Here is a 26027-nt window from a genome sequence, read left to right as displayed (position 1 = left end):
AGAGTGAGTTCAAGGCACAACTTAGTAAGGACCACCCCCAATTCCACACCCCCCCACTTATCCCCCCCACCCAACCCCCTGCCCTCCGCTGCCCCGGGCTCAAAAAAGATATATGATGCCATTTATATGAAATATACAAAAAGGTAAATCTACAGAAACAGAAAAAGGATTAATGGTTTTCAGGCAAAGAAGTGACTACTTAATTGGTGCGGGTTTCCTTATGATGGAACTCTTAGGAATAAGAAGGTGAAGTGGTTATTGCTGGCTATTCTAAGTGTAATAAGTGCCACTTGGATTGTTTATTTTCAAATGATTATCTTTATGCTTTGTTGAGTTTCATCTCGCTTAAAAAGAAAAAGTTTGAGAACCTTCTCTTTGCCGTTCTCTGGGCTTGGAATCTATGGCAATAGAAACACTCAGTCTTCATGCCTGGAGGAGGGGTAAAGGCCTTGTCGGAAGAAGGACCCCTGGCCCGCAGTTGTTTAAGCCTCCGTGCATTTCGTCGCAGAGCGCCTTGGGTCCCACTGGGTAGGCACACAGGGTCTGAGTCGTGTCCTGAGGTCGGTGCACGTAACCAGGGACCTTGGGGGAGGGGAACGCACACACCCTCTCAGGAGACACATCCGGCCGATTAGAACCACAAAAGTTGGCGCTGAACTCAGAATAGAAAGGGGTGCCGTTCCCAGCCTCGTGGAGTCCCCGAAGAAAAGGGCCCACGTCCGTCAGGAGGCTCGCGCTAACTCGTGCGGGTGACTGCCACATCCCGGGTGTGGGAAAATGCATTCTTTTGTTGTTGGCGGAGACAGGCCCCTTCCGCAGCTCCCGGGCCAAGGTGGGCAGCTCGGCGGGACCGCGGCTCGGGGAGGTGGGGACTGCGCGGGGCCGCGCTCCCGCCCTCCGCGGCGCCCACCGAGCGGCAGGCGGCAGCGACCCGCGAGGGGGGCGGCGGCGCGGGGCTTTGTGGCCGCGGCGCGCGCGGCGGGGCCTGGCCGGCCGGGGGCGCGCGGCCGCCCGGCGCCTGGAGCCCGCGGCCCTGCCGGCCGCCCAGCCCGCCAGAGCAGCCCAGGCCGCCGCGCCCGCGCCTCCGCGCCCCTCCCCGGGACTCGCGGCCGCCGCGCCGCCGCTGCAGGTAGGAGGCTGAGGCCGGGAGGGCCGCGGCCGGCGGGGAAAGCGGGCGGAGCGGGAGCGCGGGGGTCTGGCGGGCTCCCGGGCCGAGCCGCCGCGCCCTCCTCCCCGCAGGCCGACGGCCGCCTGCGCGCGCCGCGGTGCCCCGGGAGCCCGGCCGGCCTGCCGCGTACAAAGCGCCGGCGCGCGGGCCTCGCAGACGCGCTGGAGCTCCCGGGACGGGAGCTTGGAGCACGGGGCCCGGGGCCCAGGGCCCGGTAGGCTCCTGGGGGGAAAACCCGGTAGACTCCGCAGAGCTGCGGTCCTTACATCCCCACTGTGTGCAGGGAACTGCGCTCGCCGCTTTTCAGTACTTGACTCCATTGAGACCCCGTGCCTCCTCCAGTCCGGTTCAGAGGTATAAAGGGCTGGGTTCCTCCTTCAGAGGATCTTAGTAGGAAATAGTGCATCACATCCCTGCCGGACTGACCTTGGGGAAGCTCCTTTACTCTGAGTCTGCTGGGGGTTGATGTTTCTATAATGGGGGAGTAGGGTGTGATGTAATACCCACCCCCAAGTACTATTGTGAGAGATAATGTGTGTTTGCTGATAGCTAAAATTAAGCACTTCATGTCCCAGGCCCTAGGTCCTAAACAGTTGACTTGAATTATTAAACCATCGCACTGGCACTGATAGCTTGGGCAATCTGTAAATTGCAGGAAGAGTTTTTATGTTGGAGTAAGAAACAAGAATTTAGTCTCCTGTTCTGGTTATTGAGAGTGGATGTTTTATTGCTATGATAAGTACAGAATGTTTTGCGGTACCTAGGAGGATGGCTCTAGGATAAAGACACATATTTATTTTCACACATTTAAAACTGGAGCTGGGGAATAACAGGGCCTGAGTTGTGTGGGGATTTTAGCATGTCCGAAGAGACCCTGAGTGTGTAGTTACTCAGGAAATCGTTAAAAGTTAGTAAAATAGTTCCTGAGTTTAGGATTGAGGACAGCTACAAGAGTTTAAGACCAGAGAGGAAGAAAAAGTATTTCAAAACCTGGAGAAAGATGGGGTCATCGGCTTACTCTCTTCACAGCTGCATCTCTGAGGCAGGTCCATTCTGTGGAGGTAGCTGGAGAGGTCCGGAAGAAAGACCAGAAGTTGTCTTTCTTTACTCCTGCAGCTGGGCGAAAGCGTTCAGATGCCGTGCAGACCCTGTTGTCGTTCAGGCTGGAAGCATTACACGTCTTAGGATGCAGTGGTGCCTGGTAGTAGGTTTCCAGAGATGAAGATAGCAAGCAACCTCCAACTTTGATAAGATGCTTAACATACCAGGGGCCTAACTGATGTGAAGAGGGGAGTGGCGACCCTTCCTCACTTAAGAGTCACAGCGGGATTGAAGAAACTTTTGAGTTTCAGTTTGGGGTGGGGAGAACTGAAAGGCTTTGTAGCCTGAGTGAAAAAAATGAGGAAGACAGGAAATATCCAGGGGCTGCAGTAGGGGGAAGGGCAGAAAGGAAAGGAACTGGGAGCTTCAGTTCACGCTCTGCTGGAAGCATGGCAGGACTCTTCTCAGAGAGGCACCCTGCCCTCTCCCAATTTCTTACCCAGTGTCACCTTTCCGGTGAGTGAACCCGACAGACTTCTCGGAATAAAGTTTTGTTTTAAATATGGATTCAGAAGAGGATTTTGGGGTGCACACAGAGAGTAAGGGTAACAAATGATGCACAGTGGAAAGATAAGTGTTCTGGGGGAGATGGGCAGCTGGGGCCTCATCCATTTCCCTGCTGTCACTCATCTTTGTGATTATGGTATGTGAGTGTGAGAGAGAATATGACCTTTTTACCCCCAAGTAGTTGGCAGGGAACTCAAACGGCAAGTCACTGTATTTCCTGGCTATAGGACATTCATTCAAAAAAAAAAAAAGTCTCCAGAGTGCCAGTCCTTTGCTGAGTCATGCTACATGCCGAGATGAGTCAGAAATTATATCTTTCCTTAGGAGTTTCCCCGTTCCCGAGAGGGAGATTGTCACAAAGGGCAAATTACAAAACGCGTGGGAAGTGCCACTGGTTGATGTTTGTGATGGACAGTGTGCTTGCAGAAGAGTGGGTCACCTCTTTTCCTAGAGACTCAGGCAGTGTGCTTCAACGGGATGAGTTTGAGCCCGATGGCAGAAATTCCAAGTGTTCCGTGACCCCCTGCCTTTTATCTCCTCCATGCTACCAAGTCTCAGCTGTGACATTCTCTCTCTCTTAAAATGCAGCGGCAGTGTACATAGAACTTGTAAGCTACTTGTTCCGTAGAGTCCAGAGAATGTTGAGTGAATTGTTAAGTAGACAGCCAGCAGAAGAAGACAATAAACAGTGAACAGCAGATACGGAAAAGCCATAGCTGGGTAGCAAACCGTCAAGTTCAGAGATCAGCATCCAGCAGACATGACTGGAGGTAGAGCAATTGATAGAACAACCACAAGACTAGATCAAGTCTAGGTCTTATAGATATGCGGCTGAAATCCACCGGGAAGCCCCATTGAGGTAGTTAGCTGGAATTTCCAATCACAGGTCCCAGGTGGCATAGGATTGTCTCCTCAGTCTCCTCAAGTAGCAGATACAGAAAGAACATAATCAAACTGGGAGTTCACAACACTCAGCTGGAGTTCCCAGCTGGGAGATTCCTAGGCCAGAGGGTCCTCCCCAGAGGGTCCTCCCCATCTGCTCCATGGATGAGCATTCTATGGATGGACATAGTTCAAGTTCAGTTAAGCTGTTTCGAACAGTTTATCTCCTAACTGTTCTCAAGGACAAAATGTGCATAATGCCCACTGTAGCTTGCTGTTTTGCTTGTTACAGAGTTGAGGAGCCAGCCTGCTCCAAGGAGCAGGACTCTTGGAGGAGACATTGGAGCCTGCCCCCCACGCCCCACCAGTCAGCTTTCACCAGACTTCAGTAGCACAGGACAGTTAAGCAGTATAATGTATGCCACACTGTCTAAAGTCATTTTGGAAGGAAAAGCTCTTACATATAAACAGGTGTGTAAGCACTACTTTAGGCAGGCTTCGGAACAGTTACATGGGAGCCTAGGAGTTACACAAGGACTGGGTCTGTTAGGATAAAAAAACGGGAACTGAGTGGACCTTGGGGCAAAGATCACAGGTGGAGGAAGTCCGAAATAAGCTAAGCCACGAGCAGGTAGCAGTTTTTAAAAGCATGAAGGTGAGTTTGGTTTGACTGGATTGAAAGACACAGTAGGTGGGGCAGATGGAGGAGGTGCTTAGCATCAGGCAGGATACAGAAAAGCCCTGAGTGATGGATGCATGAGGAGTCTGGACTTGTTTTATTACTTAGGAAGTGGAAGAGATGTCACAGGGTACGAGCAGGGTGTGCCATGAGCACTGTATTTTGGGACTGTCTCTCTTGCAGTCCTATAGGGAGGGACACAGTGCATTTGGGAGACCAGTTGGAGGTTAAGGTCTTGCAGAAGTTATGAGCGGTGAGAGCAGGCGAGCGGTGAGAGCAGGGGAGATGGAAGTAGACATTGAAGTAAATTGTAGAATGGAGTTTTGTCAACGAGTTGCACATGTTGGAGCACATGCTGAGGTTCTTGGCTTGGGAAGCCCCCTGGCTATGGTGAAAATCACCAGTCGTCATGAGACTAGTAGACATGGGGGAATAATTAGTATGGCTTTAGCTCTCAGGATAATTGGTAATTTCTGACGTACTCATATGGGGCAGTAACAGAGGAGGTTGGTATGGAAACGTCAATATGTCTGAACAAACAGTGAGTATCTACTGTGTGTGAAAGATGCACAGAAAGTGTAGTTCCCCCTTGACAGAGCAGATGGATTGCCGTGTGGAATAATTGTAAGAGGCGCTGTGGTAAGAGCTGAGTACTTGATAGCCCTGGGCTAGAGCAGATCTAAGAGTCAGTCTTCTGATGTGGGAGTGAAGGAGAGTGTCCTGGCTAAGACAAGAAGCAGGATGGTGTTGAACACCCCCAGAAGGGCGCCTTCTGCATGTCAGAAGTACTTCCCGAAGGGGAGGCTTTAACAATGAATCTAAAGGCATGTCAGGGGCGCCTGGGCGGGGTCTGCTTTAGGATGGAGCTGTGGAGGAGAGCAAGGAAGGGACCAGGACTTTTAAGATCACTCATGTAGTTTGTAGTGGGGTTTGTGGAAGTGGGAGGACAGAGAGGATCGTGAGGAGAGGGGGCTGGCCTTAAACACAAAGCTCAAGCACTCACAGTCACACTCAGACACAGATGGCAGAAATAAGCACCAAGTTCTGTGGCTGCCTGCAGAGTAGGGGCAACACGGCAGCTGAGGCAAGGTCAGTGCCAGTGCCAAGCCTCTAAAAGGAAAGGAGAGGAGGAAAGGGCAGGGGGTGGCTGTCCTGGGCAGACAAGTTTGAGCCTGTGAGCATAGCACGACAGCCACAGTCATCATGGGTCTCTGAAAAGCTGCCTACTTCCTTTAGGGCTTTCCGGAATTATCAAGAAACCAGAAAACTATAACTTCCTGATTAATCCTTTGTCAAAAAGATATTTTGGACAGCAGAACTGTGTATCTGTAATTAGTAAACAAAAATAAAAACCCAACAAAACAAAGGGCAATCAGGTGTGTGGCTACATGCATAGCAAATATGTATCGAATGCCTGATGCATGGGTGCAGTCTTCAAGACAGTCGCTGGAGAACTGACTGCTGGCTTTAGCTACTTTACCTGGAATAGCTAAATGTATAAAGTTAAACCTGTATACGGCCTTAAAGCGAGAAGGACTACTTGAAGTGCCAGGATCATTTCATTGTACTGCACAGTACTTTATTTCACTGGTCCAAAGCCCTACTAGCTGAATGAACACTCAGAAAACGCTGTCTGTGTGTCTTTGGCAATGGGCTGTGGATATTAATTTGCAGAGGAACGACTGCAAATCTAGATGGCCCTCCCTGGATGGGACTTAGAGAACACCTGCTTTGGCTGTAATTTAGAGATGAGGAGCTGACAGGAAGGAAAGGGGACTTGCTGCGTGTCACAAAATAAGTGTCAGCGTGCCTTTACGTTTTCAGATGGCACGTCAGTCAGCTTTCTGTCACTGTGCCTAAACTGTGAGCTAATTGGCTTATAAAAAGAAAAGGCTTGGGTTGGGGGCATAGCCAAGAAGTGGGCACTTCCCCAGCGTATAGGAAGCCCCAGGCTTAGTCCCTAGCATTGCCGTTGGCAACTGGTAGGGTTATTTGGTCTTATAGTTTTTGTTTGTTTGAGACAGGTAGCCTTGGGTGGCCTGAAACTCACTAATTAGATGAAGCTAGCTTTGAACTCATAAAGATCCACCTGCCTCTGCTTCTTGAGCACTGGGCTTAAAGGTATGCGCCACATGCCACATCTTTTTGAGGTCTTCATTCGGTTGGCCCTGTTGGTTTGGGCCCGTGTCAGGGCAGTGTGGCATGATGGAAGTATGTGGCAGGGCAGATTGCTTATCCTAGGCCAGGGAGCAAAGAGAAGATGAGGAAGGGGCTGGAGTTTGGCTTCCTTCCCTCGTGCACCCTCCCTGTGTCCTGAAGCCACCTCACTAGATCTGCCTCTGAATGGTTCCAGTTCTTCCTGAGAATGTCACTGGGCACCAGGCCTCAACACAAGGGGCTCTGGAGAAAGAGCACTTATGATCTAAATCACAGCAGATGGGATGTCGAGGGAAGGCTTGAGAATACCTCAGAGAAAAGGGCACCTTAATGGGAAGACATGGGGAACGAGCTTGGAGATAAACCATGACCTTTCAGCAGCAGCCCCACCCCCGTTATCAGGTCCCCAAGAAGCCCTTACTTGTTGCAAGCCTTAGATTTCTCATTTGTGAAGAAAGAAAGTTTGGACGGTGTCTTTTTCATTTTAAAGTTTTTAATATGCTAGGATTTAGGTTATTTCAAAGAATGATTATTTTCAAGGTGATGAATTCGGAGATAGAATGGGAAGGTAAAATAGGAACCAGCCTTTACTTTTTAAGGACAGACTAACCTGTTGGCAGACTTCCATGGGAGGTGCATGCTGTTTTCCTCAGCCCACCCACTACTTCCATGTAGAATGTTAGTCCTGTATGTCTCCCAAGGTGTGTTCCTGTTTTGTTCTGATGTCCATTTGTTTCTAGTGAGCATTAAGGTTCTTGTTCTAGGAACAGCTCTGTCCTGGGGTATCTCCCACTGTTCCTCACACTGCCTCTCTGTGCCACAAATCTCTGTGCTGTGTTACATATTTGTGGACCTGCAATCTCTCTACCTTAGGGAGTGCCATTCTCTTTGATACCAGCTCAGGGCTGCCGCTCTTTCAGGCCACATGCATCTCAGTGCCTCTGCATTCTCCTCCTCCCTTTCCGAGTGTGTGCCCAGATATATCCTAGTCACAGCATCCTGTAACACAGTTCTTTGTATATATTTCTTTCTCTCTAAGAACATTGTCCTACTCAGGGTGCAGAGCCTTTCTTATTCCCCCTCCCCACTTTTTAAAAGAAAAGTCTGAATCACCTCCTTTGGCTCTTTCTGTTCACATCCTTGATTGTCAGATGACCTCTTGTTCACAAGAGGGCAGGCCCACTCTTTCCTCCCCTGAGCAGCCGAGGCACATGGTCCTTTGTTACGGTGTCCGATCCTGAATGCCATTCCTTTCAGCTTGTGTCAGTGTTCTTCCCAAGATGTGGGGTTCACTTATCTTTGTGTCTCCCATGTATTTTAGAGCAGTGCTCAGTCTTCTGTAGGAATGCATTCTATATTGGTTAAAGTTTGTGTCTGTGAAATAAGAAGCTGATAAATACACATTTGAGTGTATACATTATATATATTGTGCTACTTTGGAAACAGTTCGAAAGGGGTCAGAACAGAGACAGCGGCACAGTGCACGGAAGCTCTGGTCCTGAGCTGGGCACTCACACTGTAGGGCTTTGTGTGGGCTCAGGGTTGTTAATCCATCTCACAGGCCATGCACTGGCCTGCGCAGAGGTGCAGTTTGAATGTCGGTCAGGATCTGAGCCCTGGTTTTCTATATGCTTTATTTTGCTCCTTTTCCCTTCACCATGGGAGCCTGGCTTATTATTGTCCTGACCCCTGTCTGAGGTCTCCATCCCAGCTTTTTAGTTACAAGGATTAACTTCAAAGAGTGACCACCCCCCCTCAAACAGTAATAGAAACAAAATCTTTGCCATTTCTCTAGACTTTGCTCAAGCCTTAAGACTTAGTTTCATCCTTGGTGGGCTTAAAAATCACAAACTGTCATATCATCAGTCTTTTTTGGTTGCTGTAGAAAACACCACAGATAGGATGGCCTGAACACAGAAGCTTTCTTCCTTGTAGATCAGCAGCTGAGAAGACCAAGATCAAGGTGCTGCTGGCAAGAGAGTTTTCATACAGAGGCTTGTCAGTCATTGCTCACCCCTTTTGTCAGTCTCAGAGAATGCTCACCCCACCTTTGTCCACAGGGGGAGGGAGAGTGTGTAAGGTCTCTGATCTCTCTTCCTATAGGGTACTACCTGTTGGACCAAAGGCTGACTTATGGTCTCATTTACTCTTAAGTACTTCTTTAAATATCCAATCCCAAATTCAGCCCATTGGAGATTAGGGATTTTGCAATGGAAGTTGATAACATACAGTTCACAAACAGTCGCTTTTCCTTTTAAGGTGAGTATTAAATGAACTAGTTCCTGGTCATCAACTTCTGGTGGATTAATCAATGTTAGTGCTTTGGGAATTGTGCTAATCACTTTGTTCTTTTACGATATTAGAATCATTGTGCTCTTTTATGTAGACCTGCCTTCAGATCTTTGCCAAGCCCCAGGGGAACTTTCATTGCATTTGAATTTTGCTGTTTTATTGACTGTTTTTTACTTTAATGCAGCTTTTAGTGAACTTTAACACAGCTTTGTCTTATAAGATATTCTACGTGTGGCTGGTAGTTTTATACCTATATAAAATGTACATATGCGTTCGCTGTCTACTGGAGCCCAGCAGTGTGGGTCAGTGGGCTGTCATGTGATTACAGCCGTGATAAGAGCAGGTAATATACCAGCAGAACTGCAGCCATATGAGGGATTGCTACTGAGCAGAGCAGAGGCCAAGGAAGGCTGCCAGCTCTAGCAAAAGCTCATGCGGCAGGGAAGGGTTGCTGTGTTGCCATCTGTAACCTATTATGGACATGGTGGAATAGTTCTAAGCTAGATTATCTTTTTGGCCTTGGCATGTCTGGCAGTGAGCTTTCCTAGGGAGATCTCTTCCTTGAGAAGTTGTTTGATGAGAACTGTCAGTCAGGTGCTCCTGTGGGATGCCAGCCTCTGGGGTGTGGACCACTTAGAGCTCTACCTTATCTCCGTAGTTACTTCCAGACAGCTTCTTATCAGATCAGTGGAGAAATTATTTTAGAGTTCTGATTAGACTGAGGCGGGTAGTTTGGTAGAAGGTGTGGGTCCTCAGACGAAGAGAGAGGGAGGAAGTGATGGAGGCAAGGGGAGTGTGGGGAGGGACTAGGGCAGAACCAACAAATGGATATGGTCTGAGCAGACCCAGCTCCCCACCTCCTAAGCTGTTCTATCAATGCCCTCTGCCAGGAGACCACCGGATTGCTAAGTAATATCATTTTAGCAGGGAGCAGAAACTATCACTAGATGTGAAATGAAAGAACTACCCAGAGCAGAGGTGCATGGGCTGGTTTCGACTCCTGGTTCTGCCACTTGCCATAGTTGTGATCATGGCCGCTTCCTGGGCCTCAGTTTCCTCATCTTGGAAATAGAAATAATAAATAGTGTATAGAGTCTTTATAAGACTGTTGGGAATCCACAGGGGAAACGTTGGGGTACAAAGCTTGGGGCTTACACCAGAATCCCTTTTAGCTTGCTGTAGAACACAACCACATGGCCCAGAGAGGCCTGGTGTTCTACGAAATTAAGCAAAGTAAATTAGCAACTCTGGTTGTACTTAGCTAGTGATTAAATAACAGTTTAGTTAATAGGCTGTTAATGGTCCCCAGGTGTTGGTAATTCTGGGTATTTGCTTTTGAGAGCAGTTGTATAATTTCTTCTGGTACTTAGATTTTTCTTTAACAGAAAAATTGAAGTGTAACGGATGATGCTCTCAAGAGCGATTTAGGGGAAGATGAAACGGTGTGCCGCACCTAAGCCATTTGGTCTAACCATAGTCTACCTACAGTAGGAATCCTGTAAAACTCAGCTGCTCCAATGGGGCTCAACTGACCACCTTTAAGGCAGAACACTTTGTAAAGTTTGACACCCCCACCATGACCCCATCCCTTTCCATCACCTCCTGATGGCAGCCCGTGGTCCTGCACGCATTGCAAGGAAGACTTCTCAAATCGCTTGGCAATTAACTTTAGTTCTACCAAGTGTCACAGAGACCGAACCCCAGAGTGTGGTTGTTTGTGTGAGAGCCGAGATCATAGGACATTAAGCAACAAAGGGACTTTTTCTTACCTCCATAGCAGGCATAGAATTAGACTGTTAGCAACAAGAGCAGAGGAAGTGGACACACAGAATCTGCATGCTGCAAATGGGATATAAGTCAGCACCACAGTTTACAAAGACATTTGAATGCTTTTGTCTCTTGAGGCAGCAATTCATTTTCTAGTTTTTTTTATGAAATAGTTAAAGAGAAATATTTATTTAGAAAGTATACATATATACATATGCTATATGTAAAATAACTTTACACCTAACATTAAAAAGGGAGGGGGAGGGAGCAAAATATTTTTCATTTGTGAGTTAGAAATCTGACTCCTTAAAGACATATTATATCTCTTGAGGTAGAATCAGCTCTGGGAGCTGGCAGGTTTTTTTTTTTTTTTTTTTTTTTTTTGAACATCCATTGTACCCACTGACTCTATAATAAAACTATATATATGTATATATATATACATACATATATACACACACATACATATACACATACAATATATATATCTATGAACAGAAAGTTGGACACAGGCTTGTTTTAAGATAGAGATGACATGAAAGAGGGCAGCTGAACAGGACTTGCGCTGGCAAATTTTAGTTTGGGGAGCACTGGATTATAGTGAGTAGACACTGATGAAGGTAAAGAATTAATTTTGATGTACGGGGAGGAAGAAGCCCTGATTGGGTGACTATGGGTCCACGAAAGCAATATAATCAGAGCACATGCTTGAGAATTTAAGGGAGCTAGGGATACATCCTCGAAGAGAAAATGGCCGCCTCTTACACTTGCTTAAGGTTTTAGGCCAACCTGCCTTTGACACATACTTAGTTGTCGTTGTAACCCTGGTACCCCATGTGCCCCGTGTAGCAGTGAAGAGGGAGGTCTGGTGGAGGCGGGCTAGCCTGACTTGGGACGAGCTCTCAAGCATTGTGCAGGCCCTGGTCAGATTTTGTTGCCCTCACTTAAAGCCCTAGTTTCAAGGCTTCTAAATGGTCGGGTCTGGTCCAGCCTGAGTCTGATATAACTGCAGGAAACTCTGCAGGTTATTTTGTTTGTTTGTTTTTAATAGGATTTTTTATAGGATAGTTAAGATTAGAAAAAGTGTGTGTGTATACCACATGGTGTGTGGGTGCCTGTAGAAGCCTGAAGAGGACATTAGATCACCTAAAGCTTGACTTATACTTGGTTGTGAGCCGCTCAACAACTCAACACTGCTGGGATACTGAGAACTGAGTTCTGGAATAGCATCATGCTCTCTGAATTACATAGCCATCTTCAGCCCCCATAATGTGATTTTTTTAAAAAAAAGCCATAAGCTAAATGTGATCCTGTATCAAAACAGGAAAAAAAAAGTCACAGTTTTTCCCCCATGTACACACACACACACACACACACGCACACGCACACACACACACACACACCTACCTTTTTTTCCCCTCAAGGAAAATTGCAAATACACAAAATGATTGAGAAAACAACTTAAGGAACTTGGTGTCTCTCCTACTTGGTGTTCAGGTGACTTCACTTCTCAATAGCAGGACTCCTTTCAAGCTGGCTTCCATTTCTTTTGATAAGAAGTAGGCAGTTCTCAGTGGACTGAATAATCAATATCTTGATGTTTGCCCTTTACTCTGAAAGATCAGAGGTTTAGCGAACATAAGGTCCAGGGCTGTGTTGGTCCGGGCTGTGTGGAGGGAGGGGATATAACTGCTGGTGTTGCCGTAGCTGTGGCTCATGTTCACCAACGCTTACGCTCCAGAGGGATTTATCTTACAGAAAACGTCTTGCTAGAGAAGACTTTGGAAACATGTAGGTTTCACACACATCAGAGTGGTAAGGTACTGGAGGGTAAAGGGGGCTTACTCAGCTCTGTAGAGGATGGCAGGGTGACAGAACAAGTCCTGGTTGAATAATTTGAAACTGCCCAAGGTCCAAGGAAGAGTCGTAGAATGACACCAAGAACACTGGACTTCTGGGACAGAAAGACCCCAGACTTGCCTGCACAGTCATGGTCTTTGTGCCCTGGGCAGTCCACTTCAGCTTTGGCCCTTGGCTTTCTCCTGTGGAGAGAAGCAGTGTGCTTTGCCTCAAAATACACAGACTCAATTCTGAAACTACAGAAGTTGTTTACATAACACTGTACATACTTACCTGTCAGGTCACAGGCTTCACCTCTCATGTTTTCTTTCTTTTCTTTTTCTGAGACATTATCTCACACTGTAGCCTAGACTGGTCTAGAACTCACTATGGGCTCCAGCTCACAGCAATCCACTTTCCTCAGCCTCTTAGTAGTAATGGGTGACAGATGTAAGCTACCATGGTTGGCTTACGCCTCACATTTTGAGGAAGGACCTGAGGTTGTCCTAGGTAATCACTTAAGTCAAGGTTACTAAACTGAAAATAACAGGTATGGGGCTGGAGACAGGGCTCAGTGGTTAAGAGCACTTGTTTTCTGCAAAGGACTTGGGTTCGACTCCCAGCACCCACATGGTGGCTCACACCTGTCCATAGTTCCAGTCCCAGGAAATCCGACACCCTCTTCTGACCTCCCCAGGCATCCGGCATACAAGTGGTACATAGACATACATGTAGGCAAGGCATATACATGAATAGATCTAAAAAATAATAAAAATACAAAATACCAGCTCTCCAGGAGCCATTTCCTTACGATTCTGAAATCTTAGAAGTGCTTTTACATAACTTAGTCTGTTTGATTAGACAGTGGTCTTTTTTATCGTCATCTGTGCCATAAATAAATAAATAAATAAATAAATTGAGCAAGCTGTTTATTTCCAAAGCTGCCTGACATTTGGAGGGACTAAGCAGCTCTCTACATTAAATAGCAGAGGTAAATTAGGAACGAGAGTGATAGTGTAGGTGTCACAAAGACTCCTGGGAAACTGACTCAAAAAATGTGAAATCCCATGCTCAATAAAGTTGTGGATATTTTCCTCAGCATTAATGGAAAAGAAGGTACTTGCCCACTTTTAAAGAAAGGAACCAAGGTAGGGATTAAGCCTCCGCTACTTGTGACATTTTTGTAGCACTTTAGAGTTGGTAATTCTTGCTTTCAACTTCCTTTTGCAGGCTAGCCAACGACCTGGAGAAACAGAGTGGAAAATGCAAAACAACGAAATCATTAAACCTGCCAAGTACTTCTCAGAGTTGGAGAAGAGCATCCTGCTTGCCTTAGTAGAGAAGTACAAATATGTGCTGGAATGCAAGAAGAGCGACGCGCGGACTATTGCCCTCAAGCAGCGGACCTGGCAGGCCTTGGCCCACGAGTACAACTCGCAGCCCAGCGTATCGCTGCGGGACTTCAAACAGCTGAAGAAGTGTTGGGAGAACATCAAAGCTCGGACCAAAAAAATTATGGCCCACGAGAGGAGGGAGAAAGTGAAGCGCAGCGGGAGCCCACTGCTGAGCAGCCACGTCCTGGACAAGGAGAAGATCAGCAGCATGCTGCCGGAGCAGCTCTACTTCCTTCAGAGCCCACCGGAGGAGGAGCCCGAGTACCACCAGGACGCGGCCGCTCAAGGTACCCTTCCGCTCACAGCGGGCTACGCCGGCCCGAGCAGCTTGACGATGGAATCGTAAAATCATTCTTAGTGAGGAAACTTGTGGGAAATGTTGATATCAGACGAGGGTGTTGCACAGGGCATCCAGAACAAAAGTATGTAGAATGCAAAACATGCTTTGCATCCTTTTTTGTGCAGTCTCTCTTTATGGTTATTACTCAACCATAAAGAGCTGCATATGTATCATGCTCGTTAACGAGGCACTCGGGTTGCGGAGCTCAAACTATCTCCACTTTATTAAAGGAAATTTGATGGAGATTTATATCCATTGACTCTGTCTTTTACAAAGTTATTATTGAGGGCCTGCTGTGTCAGGTACTACATTAAGTCTCTCAAAAGGCCATGCTAAATGAGTAAACTATTTCCAGTTAAGAAACAGAAGTACAGATTAGTGGCTACAGAGATGGCTTTGTCCTTCCAAGCCCTTGCTAGTACTCTTACAGAGGACCGGAGTTCTGCTCCCAGCACCCACATGGGCACTGTACAACTGCCTGTAACTCCGCCCCTGGGGATCAATACCCTTTCTGGTATGTTCAGGCACCCACATGCTCGAATGCAGGGCCTCATCTAGGCATACACACATAAAGATATTAAATAATTTTTTTAAAAGTAATACAGCACCTTAAAAAGTAGTGCATCAGAAGTACAGAGACTAAATAAAGCAAACACTCTTTAGCGTTCACTCAGATTCTCACTGATACTTTTAATCACTGTAATAATTGTGATCCAGAGTTTTTATTTGTGGCATTTTAGAGAAATCCTAGGGACAAAACTTAAATTTTAACATGCTCCCCTGGAAAAGAGCAAACCATCACATGTAGTTCTTAAGAATTAAGAAGAGACTGTTTATAATCAAAGTTGTAGTCATAACTTGTAGTTTCAAAAGGTTGGCATCAAGGGGTGCCTCATGTCCCCAGGTAGGCACAGAGTTCAAATGTGCAGAGATAGATTTTCAACAATTCTCAACGGGCAGTGGTGGTGCACACCTTTAATCCCAGCACTTGTGAGGCAGAGGCAGGCAGATTTCTGAGCCTGGTCTACAAAGTGAGTTCTAGGACGGCCAGGACTACACAGAGAAACCCTGTCTCGGGAAAAGAAAAAAACAAACAAACAAACAACAAAAACCAAAAAACAATTCCCGACCCCTTTAAGACAGGAAGTGGCCTCCTTATATAAAGGACCTCTGCAGCTTGCAGAGGGTGCACCATGAAGCAGGGGAAGGTCAGCGAGGATGCTCCAGGGCTGCACAGGTATTCTGAGGACCCATCAAGCACTTGGGGAGGGGGGATCTACTTCTTAGCTTGCAGAGCACTGAAGCCAGTGTCCCTTGAGTAGACAGAGCTCTCAGGGACTGGCTCTGGTTAATTAAAAGTCCTAAGAAACTGTCTGAAACCAAGAGTGCTGTGTGGAGTGAGAGAGGTAATTACCACGCAAGCCAAATTCATGCTCTTGATTAACACCTTCCCCTATGAGCAGATCATCCGGGGAAGCTAAATTAGGACATAAACTTGGCCTGCTAATCAGTTGATCAAGGCTAAGTCCAGGCTGGGTGACAATTGTGGTCAGGGTCGTGGACCTTACATATCATTTCCTGATGTTCAGGACCTGTCTGGAGTTTGATTTGTAGGTTCCCACGCCAAGCTAACTCTTGGCAGATACAGTTTACATGGGCACTGCCAGCTCTCTTTCTCTCATCTGCTTCTGTATGGCACGAGCTTCCTTTGCTGAACTTTGTAGCACCCTCACTTTCAGATCTTGTTGGCCACAGAGCATCCAGTCAGTACCACACTGTAGGAGTGGTTCTGGGGATGGAAGGAAGAAGTGAGTTAGCAGTGTTGCTTCCCACATGGCTAACTTTCCTTGGGTCCAGGGCTGAGGAAGATACTCATGTGACTGCCATTTAATTAGTGAATGTGTGTCCTAGATTGTTATGAATACATTTTACAGGTATTCGTTTAATTGTTATAAATTACATTTACTGTGTGTGTGCATGTGTGTGTGTGTGCATGTATCTGTATGTGCTGTATGTGTGTGAGTGAATGTGTGTGACATGATGGATGGTCAGAGAATAACTTTCAGGAGTTTTCTATCACGTGAATCCTGGAGATTGAACTCTGGTGTCAGGCTTGGTGACAAGGCTTTATCAGATGAGCTGTCTCACCAGCCCTCACAGGAGGGTGTATTTTGAGAACCTTTTTTTTCCATACTTTTAAAATCTGCGGTTGGATATAGAGATTTTACCTCATGACTTCCTTTTCTTTCCTTTGGGAAAAAGCAATTTACTCAAGAATTTTGAGCAAGAAGGAAATAAAATATGGATTTTTTTCTTCCACCCCCTCCCCCCCCCGACAAGATTTCTCTGTGTAACCCTGGCTGTCCTGGAACTCTCTCTCTGGACCAGGCTGGCCTCGAATTCACAGAGATCCACTTGCCTCTGCCTTCTGAGTTTTGGGGCTCAAGGCGTGTGCCACCATCGGCCAGCTTTCTTTCTTTTTTTCTATTTCAGATGTAGTCTTATTGTGTAGCCCTGTCTGGTTTGGAATTCTTTATATAGACCAGGCTGTCATTGAGCTCACAGAGGTCTGACTGACTCTGCCTCCTAAGTACTAGGATTAAAAGTGTGCACCACTACATCTGGCCAAAGTATGGATTCTTGATGCTCCTTCTGTGGTGACATTTGATAGAGACTCATTTGTAAGAAATTTAATAAGATTTATTTGATTTTACACACATGTGTGACTTAATGTATGTATGTATGCTCGCGAGCACACACACATACACACACACACACACACATCGAAAGTACCCATGAAGGCCAGAGAGGTTGTCAGATCCCCTTGACCTGGAATGACAGGCAGTTGTGAGCTGCCTGACGTGGGTGTTGGGATCCCAACCCCAGTGTTTTGCAAGAGCAGCAAGTGTGTGTATTGCTGAACCGTCTCTGCAGTTTATTTAAACTTAGATACTTGTATGCAGGTACCACTGGAGACTTCCCTTTTTGCTGGTGCTTTTTAAAATACAGCCAAAGCTCTCCTTTCCCTGTCTGACCTGGAGAACAGTCAGCCTTGGTACCCAGTCAGTTTGGAAGTGTGCCCAGCATGGTGTTGATGCAGTTGAGGCACCAGGACTCTGCAGTCAGAACGGCTGTGAGGTTTTCACTGGGCTTACTTTTAGGAAGTCAGGGAGGAGGGGCTACAGAAATGACCCAGTGGGTAAAGTGCTTGCTCTTCAAGTGTGGGGACCTGAGTTCAGATCCCAGCACCTACATAAAAAGCAAGTGTAACTCCAGTTCTATAGTGGGTGGGGACAGGAGGATCTCTGGAGTCACCAACCTAGCTCCAGGTCAGGGAGACACCCTATCTCAAGGGACTGAGGCACAGTGATGGAGTGGCACTCTCTCCCTCTTCCCTCTCTCCTTCCCTCTCTCTTATCCCCTTCCCTCTCCCTCCTTTCTCCATCCTCCCTTCCTTTTCCCTCCCTTTCTTCCTTTTTCCCTCCCTTCTCCCTCCATCACTCTTCCCTCCTGTTGGGGGCCAGCTTTTAGCAGAAAGCGGTTATCAGCTTTGCAGCCATCTTGAGCCATATACCCTGACATGAGACTTGGATTACAATAGCCTACAACAGCTGAGCACACTCCGATAATCTTGGTTTAGATACCTTGGGTGTGTGAGATTAAAAGTGTGTGACTTAAGAGTGTGACCTAGAGATCAAATTTAGAGACAAGACCTAAGGGCATGATTAAAGGTGTAACTTAGAGGCGTGGCTTAGAAGTGAGACATATAAAAGGCAGAGGCAGACGGCAGAGAGATATACTCTTTAGGAAGACTCTTTAGAGAGTACAGCTAGACTTGGGACTTGGACTAGGAAGAGAGACTGAAGAATAAACGGGATTGAATCACAATCTGTCTGGTCTCCATTCTTCGAGTCCGTCCTCACTCTCTTTCTTGCTGAACCCCAACCCGCAGACCGGAGCGGCAGCTTGGGCCGGGATACAGTGGCCGCCAAGTGCGGAGTGGAGACGGCCTCAACATTTTAGGCCGCCCAAAGTGGGGCAGCCTAGGCCCCAACACCCTCCCTCCTCTCTCCTTCCTTTCCCTCCCTCTCCCCTCCTTCCCTCTCTCCTTCTCCCCTCCCTCTTTCCCTCCTCCCTTCTCTTTGTCTCTTGCACACAGTAGTAATAAAATTAAACAAACAGAAGATGAAAACAAAATGCTAGGCTCACCAGTAATCCTTTCTGGCACTTGCTAGGGGAAGGTGGGAGGTCTGAACACTGGGTGTTGGCTTTGTATTTTCAGAACTTCAGTTCTAATACAGCAGCCCCGTGTGGCAGGAGGCTGATAAGCAGTTGAAATGTGAGTGGACACAAGTGAGATGTTCTGTAATTACACACCACAATCGGAAGCTTTAATACCACCAAAAATACCAGCAATAATTTAATGTTAATTACATGTTTAAATAAGCTTTTAGATATACTGGATTAAAATCAGTGTACCTTTTGTAATGTGGGTGTAAGCGTTCAGAATTACTCACACAGCTTATATTCTACTCTGATGGTCAGCACAGTGCTGCTGACACCTTGTGTTAGCAGAACTAGCTTCCCAGAGATGTGCTGGGATTTATTATAAAAGTCAAGCAGGATGGAGTTCGGCAGGTTCCACTAGAGGCCTCCCTCCCGCTACAGTTTCTTGGGAGATGGTATCGCTGTGCCACCAACCCCTGACATTGACGGCTTTGTCAGAGACTTTCTTAGCATGTGCAGCAGTGTTTGAACACAGTGGTCTTACACTTAAGGAGCATACTTATAAGAAAGCCAGCATTTGTCCGTAAAACAGTTTTCAGTGTGCGGATGTGGTGATCTGTGATAACTTAATTATCCCTTCTGAGGAACGGGGGTGGAGAAGGGTGGCCAAGTCGGTAGGATGACAGGTTAAATGCGTACCAACCCAGGTAGGTCATCAGGGTTGGCAGCAAGCACGTTTGCCCATTGAACCACATCTCTAGCCACTTAGATACATTTAAGAGAACTAGGCTTTGTTAGTAGCAGCCACATATTTGGGAGAAGTTATATTTAATTTTAAATGCATTGTATCTCTATCATGAAGCTATACTTAAGTCATTTGAACATTTCCTTCTAGGTCCCATTCTTCTTTTAGGCTGTGACCTCAGGTACAGAGGACTGAGATGTATACCACCTGCATCCGTGGTCTGTGCCACGGTCCTCTTGTATGTTAGTTCTGTGTGCATTTCCTTTTGATGCTCACGCCTACTGCCCTCCTCCTGCATTACACCCAGATGGGTTTGCCATGCGATAGTGTTCCCTCGCATGCACTCTTTAAACCCGGGTTGTGGCTAGCTCTTCTGTTCGTTTTTCTCACCTAGAATAGCTAAAGATCTGGGTCCATTGATGCATGTAAACCCAGCCTTTTAATTTTAGTTAAGATGTGATCGCCCTCCATATGCACCCATCATACTGATTTTCTCAGTCATCCCTTTCCTCCGTTTTGGTGAGGATAATGAGATTGTCCTGCACAGTTTTCTTCTCATCTTTCCATAGCTGGAGGAGGCTTTTCCTGTGGATGCTAATTTTACTGAAATTATCCAAGTGATAGAACACCCTCTTGGCTGTGTGCTCAATCAATCCTAGAAAGCCTTCCTACCCTTTTTGCATAGAATTGGGTTTTCTCCTTTGGGTGGCATTGTTTTACCTGGAAGAGAGATGATAGGGTATGTGTTTGCAGCAGGCTACTATCCCCAGGCTAGGCTTTTTCCAATTAAGGGACTGTTCAGCCTATCTGACTACTGTTTCTGTATTGTTGCTATGTTTGTTTGAAGGTCACTTTACTACTCTGCATGGCTTTGAGTCCTGTCTTCTGCCAGTCTTAAGAGGTGTAGCTATTTTTCTATGGAATGTGTATGTTAGCACACATTTTAAAAAGGGTAATTTAAACTGAGTCATTTCTTTCTTGTGAACATTAAGATGGTATGGTTTTGTTGTTATGCAGACCTGGCTCTGAGTCCTAGATTTTCATCTAGCCAGATGGCCTTGGAGACTAGATTTGCTTTTCTATAGTCACTCTGTCCTCCAAGGATTATAAAGATTAGATGCGGATTCTAAAGTGCTAGTACCTGTTGTGGTACAGATGAACGGCAGCTGCTGTCACTGCCACCACCATGTCCTTGAAGCCTAGAACTGAGATAAAGGTGAACATCTGAGAATTGGGAGATTGTGATGGATAACCATTAAAGACTCATACAAGTGGAATGAAAGCTCTGAGGCTAGAAGTGTCCCCCAAAGTCTTCCAAAACAAAGCCATTTTCAGATCAGAAAGGCCATGTGGTTGATGCTCACATTTGAGGGCCTCTGTCCCAGGTTCCCTTTCCCTGTTCCTTTGTCCTGTACCCCAGTTCCTCAGTTGTGTCAGGTGGAGAGAGATGTGTCCCATTGTTGTTACTTAAGTGCACATGCATGTTCAGTGGCCTGTGCTGCCCCAGGCTCTGTGCTGGGCTCTCTGTGAGAGTGGAGTGAGAGGCAGGTTCTATCCCCAAAGAGCCAGGGACTTGAGGGGAGGAAACAACAGAGGCCTTTCTTCTCCTTTATTTTTCTTTGTTTTTTTTTTCTGGTAGGAGGAGGTGTTAGATATTTGTTCATTTTTAAAGACTTATTTTTATTTTATGTATATAAGTGTTTTGCCAGCACTTACATCTTGTATGCACTTACATGCATGTAGTGCCCATAGAGGCCAGCAGAGAGCATCAGATTCACCTGGAACTGAAATCAGGGTGCTGGGAATCAAATCAAACCAGGGTGCTCTGGAAGAGCAGCAGGCGCTCTTAATAGCTGAGCCATCTCTCCAGTCCCAGATATTTATTTTTAGGACAGAAGTCCGCTCTCAAGCCCAAGCTAACAGCACACAGGCATACCTCCTACCTCAGTCTTCTGAGTGCAGGGAGGCAGGCATGTACGATAATACCTGGCTTAAATCAGGGCTCTGGCAGGAGCTGGCCCAGGAAGATAGAATTTGCAGGAAGGACACTGTCTGGGTGAGAGCCATTGGACTTGATGAGAGCACTAGGGAGATATTTTCATTATCTAGACACATTCTTTTTAAATGTTTTCTCTACCAATAGTTTCTATATTTCTGGTTTCTGTATTTCTTATTTAGCCTTAATTAGAAACCACTTCTAGTTGTTACCTTAACCCTTGGAATGGAACCATCCAGACAGTAGCCATTCTCCTTTCATTAACAGAGCATTCTAAATTAGGTTTCCCCTAGCAGCTATGATTAACATTCCCAGCATCCATCTAAAGAGTGACGTAATGGAGATATAATGTAACCAATTTTGATAACAAATTAATGTGACTTTTCTCTAAGGAGAAGATTTTCCTTATTGAGAAAGCAGAGCTTCTCAAGAAAGTCTTGGAATCATAGCTAGAAAACTCCTAGGTGGGTAGGGAGGGTGCGGGAGGTGTATTTCCTTTGGGAGACTGCTTGTCTGCCATGAAAAGCTCTGGGTTTGGTTCTTAGCATCACATAAAACCAGAAGTGGTGGTGTAATCCCAGTATTGGGTAGTGGGGTGGAGAGTAGAGGCCAAAGGATCAAAAGTTCAAAGTTATCCTCAGCTACATAGTAAGTTGGAGGACAGCCTGGGCAAGCATGCAAACAAGCATGGAAGCACATGAACAAAATGACTCCATGAGCTATTGGAATTATTGAGTTTCTTATTGAAATTCTCTAATCCTAATATTACTGCCCTATAAAAACACCAGTGCATACACTGCACTCATCCAAAGGAATCCTTTTGTATCCATGTGCTCTCTTCCTTGTGGATTCAGGGGTTCAGCCGGTAAGTATTACTAGCCATCCACTGGGTAGCAGGACAAATAATTGATATCCAAGGATAAATGAAATGAGCAAGGCCTGGTGCCAAAATATAACACTGTGCTGAGCACTGCTAAGGAGAACCCTTAAGGAGGAGTCTGAGGTTACGAACAAGCAGTGTTGGCCCTGAACCAACAGGGATTACAGAGAAGGTTTGAAATCAAACGGTGCTGTGAAGCTTCAAGCACTGAGCCTGACGTCGGGCTGCGGATAGTGAGACGACCACGAACAGAAGCATAGAGGCGTGTTGGGTAGAACTGAAGTGCCGTGCATACAGGACAGCGTGAAGAGTAAAACAGGAAGACACAAGGTTGGGACCAGATTGTTAGGTTAAGTTGAGAACAGAACTGGAGATGGGGACCTCACGGGAATAATGAAAGGGGAACAGGTGGATGGAGCAAGAGCCTTGGTACTCCAAGGAGCCGGAGCTGCGAGAGGACTCCGGCTATGAAAACACTGGGGAGGGCGATGAGTCAGGAGCTAATGGAGGAAGGAGGTTTTACAGAGGAGAGGGTAAGGGAGGTAATAATAAATGTCCTTGGGAACTGTACCCTGCCTCCTCCCTGCAGGGCTGGAGTTGACAGCCAGATGGAGGCAGTTAAAGAGGTTTGGCGGGAGCTAGCCAGAGAGTGAGACTTATCCCCAAGGAGGAGCGAGTGTAGGGGCTGACTCCCAGGGGCAGGAAGCCCCATGGCATCCTTGAGATAGAATGAAAGGTTCAAGGCTGATGGAAACCTGTCAAAGGTGATCACACAGGGCAGGTAGCTCGAAGACTCAGACTTGTTCACTCTTGCCCCATCCCGCGACCTCGTGTTACTCAGAGTCGGCCATCTTTCAGTTTGAAATTTTCATCACTATCTCAGGCTCCCTGACAAAGTGGAACACGTCATCAAAGTCAGATGCAGTCAGAGGACCTGGACTCGAGGGCCAAAGGCAGATGCTACTTTAGATTCATCCTGCAGTGGGAGAATTAAATTGATGATTTTCTTCTGCCTGTAAAATTGTTTAACATGTTTCCTGCTACTGTTTTTGTTGTTATTGTTTCCAGAGTCCTTTGCTGTTTCAAATCGAGAACTGTGCGACGATGAGAAAGAGTTCGGCCATTTTCCGGTCTGTGAGGGGACCTCACAACCCGAACCTTCCTGTTCAGCCGTCAGAATAACAGCCAATAAAAACTACAGGGGCAAAACCCCTCAGGAAGGTGCTTTTAAAAAGATGCACGAGGAGGAGCATCAGCAGCAGATGTCCATCTTACAGTTGCAGCTGATCCAAATGAATGAGGTGCACGTGGCCAAAATCCAGCAGATAGAACGGGAGTGTGAGATGGCAGAGGAGGAGCACAGGATCAAAATGGAAGTCCTCAATAAAAAGAAGATGTACTGGGAGAGAAAACTACAGACTTTTACCAAGGAGTGGCCCGTTGCCTCGTTTAACCGGCCCTTTCCCAATTCACCCTAAGACTTGGGGATGGCCCCCTTGTAGTTAATGTGTTGGCAAGGCAAGTGTGGGATGTGGCCTTGGTGGTCAGTAGCCCGCCACAAACCCACGACTAGGTGGATTAGAGTGGTAGTAGTCACTTATTTAAGGATACATTCAGGTAAACAGCTGCACCCCGTCTACCCTGAGGTGGCCAAGAAGCTGTTAGTCTTCTAAAAGTCACCACCATGCGTGCTATAATTCTGAATGTAATGTTCTTAATTAGAATTCACACACAAACCATGTGTGAGTGTCGTAAATTTTTTTTTTTTTTTTTAAGAAATGCAAGTGTGATGATAAAGGAGCGTGGCTGGTGATTTTGGGTTTATCTCTTAGTGGGTTTTTGTTTGTTTGGTTTTCAGCTTTTGCACCCAGGTGTGAAGCCCGCCCATTGTATGGCTGGATGCTTGGCTGTTTCTCCACCTTTTTAGTGTGCTCTGAGTGTGGATGTTTGAAGAGCCCAGCCTTTGGAGGGGGGTTTCCTCATGTGGGTCACAAACTGCCTTTTAAGACTTTCCCCAGAGAGGCTTTCCAGCCGTGTCTCCAGCAGAGGCAGTTTCAGTAGAAGTAGGGATTTAATGTTCATTTAGATTCCTACATCCTGTTTGTTTTATTAAAAATGTCTTAAAATTTTCTAGTTACACTGTGTATGTTTTTAAAGGTGCTGCCATCCCAGCCCAGATCCCTCCCAACTTCTTACTGCTGAGTGAATGGTTGTCTGGACTTTTTAATCTCTAATCCCCTTGGGAGAGGCCCTGCCCTCGCTGTGCTCATCAAGGGTTGAGCAGGTGATCATGCTGTAATGCTGGTGTTGGACCACTGATCAGGGTTAGGATTTATACCCAACTGTATGTTTGGAGATATGGACGGACAAATGGGTGTTTTGATCCAGCTGTGATGCTTCTGCTGTAGCCTGATGTTTAAAAAAAAGTTTTTTGTTTTTTGTTTTTAAGAGTTGGGGACAGTAGTAGCTGGACGGGACCCTTAAGTGCCAAGGCAGATGAGCAGTACAGTGAGATTCTGTATTAGAGGCCGGGCAGGGGAGGAGTAACAGTCAGAGCCAGTGTTCTAAATGTGGCTCTGCCTGAAGGTGCTGTGTGACTCTGGCCAACTCCCTAAGACTTTGACCTGGTGCTTCCTGTCTACAGAATGAGGGGGTTGAGCTTGACATTTGGAGCCTGTTTCAGCTCCATAGCCACAGCGTGGTTTGCGCTACCCTCTGTATATACTGCTGACATCATGGCAGCCTGGAGGGCGTGGGTCTACACAGAGTTGTCTCCAGGAGTGGCCAAGCTTTGGAATATGGGTCCCAGGGCCTGTTAGGTTTTACACGGTTCAGGCAGACTCACAGTTTGTGCACTGCATATAATGTAAGCAGATATCAATTTTGTACATTGAATCTATTTTAAATATTTTAGAAGAATTAGTCCATTATTTTAGATATATCCTGCAATGATAGACCAGAAGTAAGATCCTTTCATGAGGATTTCTGTTATTAGTTCTTATCAGATGGAGCCTTCGGAGGATGAAATGGTTTGGAAGTCTCAAGTTTAGATGGTATGCAGAAGATTGAAACCGACTCCCTATGTCCTGCTTCAGGATCTAGACAGGGATGAACAACACAAATTTAGATGCAGAGGCCTGCCTTTGCTTCACAAACTGATCTATCCGAACATCTTATTAATATGCACATCCAGAGTAAGGCATGAGATTCCGTTCTTACAAGCTCCCGGATTATGCCTGATTTGGTGCTCTGCTCAACATGTCTCTAAATGACAAGGACTTAAAGGGACCTTAGGAAGTTTCCCATCTTTTGTATACATCCATGTGGTGGTTATGATTTTCTAAGAATTTACGACTTAAACTCACAAACAGTAACATAGAATAACAAAAATTGCAATGCATTTTAATTGGACTATAAAAGCATTGAACTAATTCCTAACTGAACAAATACAGGATAATTAAGCCAGAGCATAAAGCCCCTAATGGTATTTATGAGTTTACAATAGTAGTTTGCAATATTTGGCTATGTGCTAGAAATAATATTTTATAAATAATTAGTCCCACTGGGTCTCACTTCCAGAGGGTTCTGAGTCAGTTGACTTGGGGCGGGGGGTTGCTATTCAGTATTTTTGGAAGCTTTCGAGGTGATTATGATGCATGGCTAAGATTGAGAGCCACTTTGTGCGGTTTACGAATGTATTTCAGTTGATTCTTAATTCCACAAAGCCATGGAGAAGTAAGGAATTGATGCTTGGAGAAGAGCCCACCTGGCTTCAGGCCTGAGGCCAGTAAATAGCAAAGGAGAATTCAGGCGGGATCTCTTGGTTCTGGGATACACAGCCCCACCTGCTGTCTTTACCCTTTCCCCTGAAGCTGTACCAAGGATTTGTTTTATTCTGAGACTCAGATGATGTTCCAGAGTGCTTGCCGGAGCAACTTCATTCATGAACAAACAGCACATCCCAATTCATTTTGCTTTTGAGCCTTTTATTTCCTGAGGTAGAAATGCAATAACCATTTCTTGACAGGAATTGTGGGGCAGCTACATATAGAA

The 26027-nt window shown here is 46.3% G+C and overlaps 1 protein-coding gene across 3 annotated transcripts; it reads left to right on the top strand.

Annotated features, from left to right (window-relative positions):
- The first annotated feature begins 609 nt into the window (after window positions 1–609).
- On the top strand, window positions 610–24103 carry Msantd3 (Myb/SANT DNA binding domain containing 3). Of its 3 annotated transcripts, none has more exons than XM_034502734.2 (3): window positions 610–832; window positions 13623–14073; window positions 23043–24103. In XM_034502734.2, the coding sequence occupies exons 2-3, from the start codon at window positions 13656–13658 to the stop codon at window positions 23450–23452; spliced, it is 828 nt and encodes a 275-aa protein (XP_034358625.1). In that variant the 5' UTR covers window positions 610–832; window positions 13623–13655; the 3' UTR covers window positions 23453–24103. The 3 variants fall into 3 exon arrangements, with proteins under 3 accessions (XP_034358625.1, XP_034358626.1, XP_076791108.1); XM_034502735.2 differs by lacking the exon at window positions 610–832 and adding an exon at window positions 1023–1129; XM_076934993.1 differs by lacking the exon at window positions 610–832 and adding an exon at window positions 1367–1522.
- Window positions 24104–26027: the final 1924 nt, after the last annotated feature.

The sequence above is a fragment of the Arvicanthis niloticus genome, chromosome 5 (genome assembly GCF_011762505.2).
Source record: "Arvicanthis niloticus isolate mArvNil1 chromosome 5, mArvNil1.pat.X, whole genome shotgun sequence".
In the NCBI taxonomy this organism is placed as follows: domain Eukaryota; kingdom Metazoa; phylum Chordata; class Mammalia; order Rodentia; family Muridae; genus Arvicanthis; species Arvicanthis niloticus.
Note: the sequence above shows the minus strand (reverse complement) of the source record. Positions and strands in the feature narration are given on the sequence as shown.